At 38.3% G+C, this 8,595-nt stretch overlaps 1 protein-coding gene and 1 long non-coding RNA gene across 2 annotated transcripts; one reads left to right on the top strand and one right to left on the bottom strand.

Moving 5' to 3' along the window:
- Positions 1-241: 241 nt before the first annotated feature.
- On the top strand, positions 242-3,605 carry LOC131023189 (uncharacterized). The gene is made up of 2 exons (XR_009101448.1): positions 242-2,169; positions 2,904-3,605. It is a non-coding gene; the product is annotated as an uncharacterized LOC131023189 (long non-coding RNA).
- Positions 3,606-4,194: 589 nt separating this feature from the next.
- LOC131023183 (chaperone protein dnaJ 20, chloroplastic-like) lies at positions 4,195-5,299 on the bottom strand. Its single transcript, XM_057952732.1, has 2 exons — positions 4,811-5,299; positions 4,195-4,544 (listed from the first exon to the last, which is right to left on the bottom strand). The coding sequence occupies exons 1-2, from the start codon at positions 5,264-5,266 to the stop codon at positions 4,470-4,472; spliced, it is 531 nt and encodes a 176-aa protein (XP_057808715.1). The 5' UTR covers positions 5,267-5,299; the 3' UTR covers positions 4,195-4,469.
- Positions 5,300-8,595: the final 3,296 nt, after the last annotated feature.

The raw sequence follows: 8,595 nt of genomic DNA, 5'->3' as shown, positions 1-8,595 counted from the left end.
AAACATAAGGCCCAAAAGAAAAACAATTTCAACACACATAAATGCTTGAATGCTTAATTAAATAAATATGCAATGCATATAAATTTAATAACTAAATTTACAAATGCTTTTGTAAATCTTTTTTTTTTTTGTTGGAATTTAAAAATAATTTCTTTTTTTTTTCTTTTTCCGGCGCGAATCATCTTAATCTAAGTTCAAAGTATTCTAACTTAGCTCGAGGAAACGGGGTATTACAATAATTGATCGAACAATTGCATCTTAAAACACATGATTAAAGTGTTGGTGTGAAATGTTTCATGACATAATATATATAGTGAAATGTTACATATATATTCTAATTAGATCTTCATATATCTCAACGTACATAACTTCAAATTGTTTATTGTTTGTATTACAAATTAAACTTGATTAGCAAAATATACTTTAAAACATAATTTTCTACATTAAACAAGTCAATAATTAATCATATTTTTAGGCAAAATCGATTGCTTTTAATAAACGCGCAAAAGCCACCGTGACCATGATTGTGGGTAAGCCATCGTGGTCACGATGAGAGACACGATCATGTCAACGATCATGCCCACGGTCGTGTTCATGATTGTGTCCACTGTCCACGGTCGTGGACACGATTGTGCCCTTGACTGTGGACACGATGGTGGACAACGGTTGTGATTTGACCTGATTATTAGACACCAACATCCATGTAACACAAAACCAATCAAATTCAATTTAAATGAGCATTAAAATATATATAAATGACATTCCAGAGATCATGGTCTGTCGTGCCTACAATGGTGGATCACGATCGTGCCCTCGACTGTGGACACAATTATTGGCATGATCGTGTCCACGGTCGTGGGCATATGTTAGGGCTGCACGGAAAATGAAGAGAGAGTATGTTGACTTTTTCAAAAAGTGGTGGGGATATAAAGGGTCTTTTAGTCCTTTTACAAATTTTGGTATGCAAAAGAATGAGTTTTGAAGAGGGGATATATAACTTATTAGTTTTATGGTGTGGTGTTTATTTATCGGTTTCCACTATTTTATTTAAATGCAATAATATTTAATAATTCTTTGAAGAATTTTTCAAAAAGTAAACAAAATTATAATAAAAAAAATAAGTTAAAGAGCATGTTTCTTTTATTTTTTTGAACTTATATATTTAAAAAGCTTATCAAGATACTCGAACTCATTACAAAGCTTATTAAAAAGTGATTTTTCTAAACTAGCATGTGATCTACGTGCAGCGCACGGGAAACGTTTTCATTTTTCTATATTTATATAAAACTGATACCAACTCAATTATCATATTCATATCATATGGGTTAATTGCCAGTAAATCCATAACGTTTTCTCGGAATTGGTTTTTGCTCCCAATTTGAAAAATCGACTTCTAAATCCACAACATTTTATTTTTGTCTCAAATTTATCCCGTGACCAATTTTTCTTACGCTGGTGCTGAAAATAATACGGTGGCAGCCGGAATTGACACGGTGGCAAATTTATGACATGTGGAAAAAAAAATTAAAAAAACAATAAAAATAAAAAACCCACATCATCATCTTCCCAAACCTCCCCACTCCCAAACCCTAATTTTCCCTCCCCCCACCCGTCGCCGCCGACAACCGCCGCCATCTCACCTCTCAACCTCTCATGTCTCCCTCTTCTTCGGTAAACCCTCTACCTCCAGAAATCTTCAGCGGTGGAAAAGGTGTAAATCGGGTAAATTGAGCTTTCCCACGCCGCCTGTTTCGATTTCTCGCTTTCTTCAACCATCGTTTTCATTCCTCGCTAATTTCTGCAGATTTGTGTTTTGGGATGTGAAGTGGAAACGAGAGTTGAGGTTTAGACGAGAAATCGTACAATATGTCAATTAGGATCGGAGTCGAAGCAGATGCCAAGTTTCACAGTGACGGCGGCGAAGATTTAATGAAAATGCACAAGACGACGTCAGATCAGATGAAACTGCCATTCTTTTCGACTAAATTGGATTTCAACACAGACGACGCTGCATCCAGCTGCAAGCACTTGGATTTGAATAGTTTCAGCTGGACCTGATTTCCACACGCCGGCAGTGGCATGGGGCGGCGGCGCCAGCGTATGGTGGCGGCTAGTGGGGAGAGGAGAAATTAAGGTTTGGGAGTGAGGGAGGTTGGGGAAGATGATGATGTGAGTTTTTCTTTTCTTTTCTTTTTTCTTTTTTAATTTTTTTCCACATGTCAAAAATATGCCTAGGTGTCAATTGCGGCTGCCACTGTAGAAAAAATCGATCACTGGACAAATTTGAGACAAAAAAAGGTTATGGATTTGGAAGTTGATTTTTCAAATTGGGAGCAAAAACCAATTCCAAGAAAAATATATGGATTTACAGACAATTAACCTTATTTATAAATATAATAAAAAGTTAATTTTAATTGAATATATTTGAGTTTAATATATATTTTTTTTACAATAATAGAAATTAATATTATGAAAAGACAATAAAAAATGTACTACTATAAGTTAAAAATGAAAAAAAAAATAGATGTATTCGAAATAGATAAGAGACGAGAGAGAATTTTTTAAAATTTTAATCTTTAAATAAATTTAACCTTTACATTTTAAATCACATATTTACATAAAATAAGCTCTTATTGTGATCTTTAATTTGAAGTATATTAAATATTTTGTAATTGAGAGAATGGTATGTCAGTTCGTTTTGGGGATGATCCTTGGGTAGAGGGATGTCAATCTCTGAAAATTAGATTCAGGAATCCTTACCTGCTTTCCTTTCAAAAGGCTTGTAGGGTGGGGGAGATGGGTTACTCCAACGGGGACTCGTGGAGTTGGTCTTTCAAGTGGAATTATGCCTTTAACCTTGATAGTTTCCTTGAAATTTTGGATCTTTGGTTTGTGTTGTGCAGGGTCTCTATTAAACCTTCAAATCCTGACACGTTCTTGTGGAAAGGGGCAAGCGATGGGAATATTTCAACCAAAGAGATGTATTCCTTGATTCACAGAGCATCATTTAACGAGGACAACATTCCGGTTGCTTTCCGTTACATCTGGTTGAGGTTCATTCCAAGGTGTCTTCTTTCACGTGGAGGGCTCTTCAGATACAATCCCTACAAGATGCCTATTTTGTCAAGCCCTTGAAGGAAACTCCGACCATGTTCTTGTCTCTTGCCAGTTTGTCGATTCAATTTGAAAGAGTATTTGTTGTTGGCTCAAGGTTCCATTACTCTCTTCAAGCTTTCTTTTGGATCACCATTGTGAGTTTGTCAACTTGGAAAAGAATAAAGATGCAAAGATGATGTTCAATGTCATTTGGTAATGCGTTTGTTGGAAGATCTGGAAAGGAAAAAACGATAAGATTTTTAACGAAGGGTGTCCGAATACTGGTAGGATTGTTGATGGCATTATTATTTGTAGTTGGAGGTGGTTCAGGGCGAACTCTCCTTTTGATTTCTGTGTTTCTTTTCATTGTTGGTTCTCCGATCTCACTAGATGCTTCCCTTCTAGGATTTCCTAGATGTATTTTGTTGGTGTTTATGGACACCCGTCCTTGTACTTCCTGATCTTGAATACTCCTTGTACTCTTTTTATTTTTAAATATATATTTTTTTTTGAGGAAAAAGATGTTTTAATAAATTTTATTTGACCTTTGAAAAAAAAAAAAAAACTTTCGCGTTCTATCGTTGTATCTACATCATATTTTCCTACATGATTTCACTTACATGCATATTTTCTTACATGACCCCCCCCCCCCCCAATAAAATTAGCATTTTCGCATTCGAGAACCCCACGACGACCTCTCCTGACGTAGCCAGACTTTTGAGCTAGGGGGGGCCAAATACTCTCTTCGTCCCAACTAATTTAATCAATATTCATTTTTGAAGTATCCCAGCTAAATTTATTTTAATTTTCTAATATGGAATAAATATAAATAAAAAACATCTAATCACTTATTCATTTTATTACCAAGTACACTTATTTTGATGGAAAAACAGAGAAAAAATATATTTTCATCCATTTTCCACCATTTTCACATGTTTATTATGATGGAAAATTTTCTCCGGCCAGTGTGAAATATTTTATCGGGCATTCCCTTTTCACTCATTTTCTCTCCAATATTAGATAATATTATTCTAAGGTATGGGTGTGAAAATATTTTTCAACATTTTATCATCTTTTCATCTCTAGCAAAACATATAATAAAAAAAGGAGAAAAATATTTTCTCACATTTTCTTATCTATCATTTTTTAATAAAAATTTTTTCAACCAAAGTAAACGCACCCTTAAAACACTAGTTTTACAATCGTTCAATAGCTTATCTCCTACACGTACAGAAAAATTGGGATTATTACTAAAAATAAGAATATTTATGTATTTATTTAATACTATTAAATATAAAATTACTAAAATACCCTTAGTGTTTTTTGAAATTTCCAGGGGGGCCCAGTGCCCCCACTGCCCCCCTCTGGCTACGTCAATGCCTCTCCCTACAATCGCGTCGCTGCAGTTCGTCCAATTGAGACTGCCAGCTGCTTCTCCACTCCATTCCCTAAATAAATCATAAAACAAACAAAAATTTAGTACCTGAAATCAATATGGTTTGCGAAATAAGGATAATTACTTTGATCTAATACTGATTTTGTACATGAATTAAAATATGTATGTAAATATATAAATTTCAAATTATTTTAATTATTTGAAGACAATTTATTTTTTTAATTCATGCTCAAAACTAGAATTAGATAAAAGTTGGTATATTTAGATGAAGTTGAGTATTGCAGGGTACAAAAGTTGAGTATTGCAGGTGAGGTGTACCTGATGTTTCCTCCAAGAATTCGGAAAAGCGGCGCCGACGGCCAAGTCTCTGTCGTAGAGAGCTTTGGTTTGCGGATTGGACAAGGTTTCGTAGGCCTCATGTACCATGATAAACCTCCTCGTATACTCGTCCACTCGGTCCGGTGGAGAAACGTCGGGATGGTACTTTCTAGCCATATGTTTGTACGCTTTTTTTATGTCGGAAAAGCTGCTCACGTTCTCTGCAATTCCCAGCAGTTCATACAGTGTTTCCTTGGTTTGGGCCGGAGCGTACAAGGCAGAGATTTGGGCCGCGGAGTGGGCCCTCGGGGCTCCTGATGAGTTTCGGGTTGGGATTCTTGATTTGCTGAGCTGGGACATGTTGGAGATATTTTGGGGGAAATGTGTTTTGGGAAATTGATTGGCATTTGAGTGAATTTGGAGCGTTGGATTGCTGATGATGATTTTTGAACCCATTTTTTTTTTTTTTTTTGGTTTGTGATTTGGTGGATTTTGGGGAAGTGTATTTATAGGAAGAAATTAAGCGAGTGTGCGGGCCGGGTCCTCATTAATGATGTTTTAAAGTTTCTAACTCTCTATTTACCGGCCTATTTACATATTTCCATGACTATTTATGTCTAATTAATTTAAGTATATCTCATCTTCTTGTAATCTTGTTTGATAGTACACGTCATTTATGATTTTAGTGACCATTTTTTTGGTGAATATATAGCTATACTTTGTGCAAGGTAAGCGTGTTTAAAAGTAATTAATCTTTTAGAATCGATTGAGTTGACATCTCAAAATGTATTTATTTTTTAAATTTTGTGACTAAATGGGTTGCATATGTCTGTACTATATTAAAAATGTACTATATTAAAAAGGCAATTTTCAATTTAAAATCAATTTCAAAATTGAGTGACAATTTTGTAGTTATAATAAAATTGAAATTTTATTTGTAAACTATATTTTTTCTTTTTATTTCCTTTTTTATCTTCTTTTTTTTATTCTTTCTAAATTTTAAAATGCGACTAATTATAAAATATTTAATATGCATATCAAATTAAAGATCACGATAAGAGCTTTAATTTGATACTTATATAAATATTTAATTTAAAATATAAAAGTTAATTTAAAGATTAAGTTTTAAAAAAATTATCTCTCCTCTCTCCTCTCTCATCTTTTTTTTGAATAAATCTATTATTTATTTTTTTACTTATTATTTTTGCCTTTTCATAATATCTATTTTTAATGTTGTGATTTTTTTTTAATTGGATTTTTTTCGTTGTGCAAGAACCCTTTGAGATGAACAGTATGCAACTGTAGATGAACAGTATGAACTGTAGATGAACAGTACCCGGAGCGTAACTTCCAGTAGCTCCATTTTTCACCGGTGACGCTGCTGTCTTCGGCCATCGTCCAAGGCGGAGCTCATCGCCGACATCGATATGAATGAGTAAAGCTTGGTTCCACGACCGTGAACATGGAATTTCAGGCCATGTAGAGAGAGAGAAGAGTCCTTTTTCTGCGAGCTTCCACAGCCACGATCGGCGATCTTCATCCTCGCCGCTAGCTTCCACAGCCAAGATCGGGCGATCTTCCACAGCCGCGATCTTCCACAGCCAAGATCGGGCGATCTTCCACATCCCGCGATCTTCCACAGCCGTTGACCGATAACTTCCACAGCCAAGATCGGCGATCTTCATCCTCGCCGCGAGCTTCATTTACTTACAGCAGCCGCCATTAGCTTGTAAAAGCTGAGCGCTGCTGCACCATCTCGGCTGGTCTGGTGCGACTGGGACCGCAGCGGCGGACCAGGAGATCGAGAGCTGCGGACCAGGCGAGAGCTGAGCGTTGCCGTCCTACGCTCCGCTGCTCCTAGCGCCGGGTCTGAACGCCTCCAGCCGTGGACTCGCCGACCGAAGCACCGGATACCGCAGCGGCGGAAATCAGCTCAGCGCCGTCTGGAAGTCCACCGCAGCCTTTGGACGTCCACAGCAGCCTCCATCAACCTCATCTACGAGAAAACTTCCTCCGGAACGGATGATGCGGTTCTCGTCCTCTATCTCCGATCGAAATTCCTTGTAAGCTTCTTTATCACCTCTTTGTTGTTAATCTCTAGTAGAGAGGTGAGTTCTGTTCGAATTTCTTCTTCTTTTCTTCGTTGGTTGTTTTGCTCGAATCTGATCGATCTTGTTCTCTTATCGGATATTTCGAACTTTTGCTGTTTTCATTTTCGTGTTTGAAATATTCTGTGGCCCAAGAAGGAATTTTTGGATGACATGAGCAACCCGCCTGCTTTCATGACTTCCGATTTTCCTCCCATCTCCAACAACTTTGTAAGACCTATGCCTACTTCCTCCGGTAAGAACCACACTCGGCCTTCGGATGTTCCCTTGAGTTCCAATCTCAAACCCGATTCTGAGAACGGCAAGAGTCATTCCGAGACTCTTGTCAAATCGACGCTGCATGGAATATCTAGCCCTAGCACTGAGGCGAAAAGGAACAAACTCTCTTTTGCGCGAACGGTCCAGCGATCAGTTCCCAAACCAGCAGATGTTTTCGCCCAGGACTACAACGCTCTTCACCCCGTAAACATTGGCAACAAATCTATTCTTCGGATTCCAGAATCCCTGTATCAAAGTAAACTCAAGGAATTTGAGTTCGCTGTTCACGCCAGGCTTTTGCTGAATAAGGGAGACGCCCCCAGATTTGCTTCTGACATTAAGCAAGAACTCATGGCTTTATGGAAAACCTCGGATGCGATCCGTGTGGTGCCACTTGGAAAAGGTTTCTTTTCAATAATTTTCGCGAATGAATATGAGCTTGGTACGGCAAAATCTAGGGCTACTTGGAAATTGAGCAAAGGTATTATTCGAATCAGGGAATGGGTTCCGGATTTTGACCCATACAAAGAATCATCTGCTCTCTCCCAAGTCTGGCTGAGAATCTATTATCTTCCTCATGAATACTGGCATTCGGAAGTGATAATCGGCATCGCCAGATATGTCGGTCTTCCTATTAAACTTGATGGTTTTGCGTTTTCTGGGCAAGTGGGTCACTTTGCTCGTGTTCTTGTCGACATGGATGTCTCTAAACCTATTCCCGAAACTCTCACAGTGGATAAGGGAACGCGCTCGTTCGAGGTTGAATTCGTATATGAAAATTTGCCGCATTTTTGTGGCTTTTGCAATCTTGCAGGTCATAACATTGCTCAATGCCGCCGCAAGAAACAGCAGGACAACAACACGGATATCACGAAGCCTACAAGCTCGGATCAACCTCCTCTCAAAACCATTCACGACAAAACTATGGGGAAAGAATGGCAGAAAAATAAAGAGATTCCGATCGGTAATTCTTTCGAAGCTTTACCTCTAGAGCCTTCCGGAGATGAGGACGTCAACCAGGAGCCTCTTATTGAGAAGGAGAGGACTTCCAATATCAGCGCTTCGGAACATATTAATCACACTCCCCCTGAGGAGTTTCGTCAGACAGATGGGGCACAGAATTTGCCCCAGCGTAAAGAAGGTTTGTCCGGACCTGATTTGCTTGCAGCTGCGTGCAGACCCGTTCATGATTCGAACACCGTACCACTGATAATACCCGAAGATGAAAGTAATAACAAGAGCACTGACACGGGTACTTCAAACGAGATGATTGAAGCTGTACCAATCAAACGGGGGCGGGGTAGGCCGCCTAAGCAAAATGTCGAACAGTTGGTGCGCACGGCAACTCCGACTATGAAAGATCGTCTACGACACAATCAGGCAGCTAATATTGGGGATCAGGTTGGACAACTTCAGGGG

This window comes from Salvia miltiorrhiza, chromosome 1 (assembly GCF_028751815.1).
Source record: "Salvia miltiorrhiza cultivar Shanhuang (shh) chromosome 1, IMPLAD_Smil_shh, whole genome shotgun sequence".
NCBI classification, from domain to species: domain Eukaryota; kingdom Viridiplantae; phylum Streptophyta; class Magnoliopsida; order Lamiales; family Lamiaceae; genus Salvia; species Salvia miltiorrhiza.
The sequence above is the reverse complement of the archived record's forward strand: the minus strand, read 5'-3'. Positions and strand labels throughout refer to the sequence as shown.

Excerpts from the sequence above, each read along its gene's own strand:
- LOC131023183 (XM_057952732.1), bottom strand. The coding sequence starts at position 5,266 with ATGGGTTCAAAAATCATCATCAGCAATCCAACGCTCCAAATTCACTCA. Across the intron at positions 4,545-4,810 it reads ATTCTTGGAGGAAACATCAG|GGAATGGAGTGGAGAAGCAG; the intron begins GTACACCTCACC and ends TGATTTATTTAG.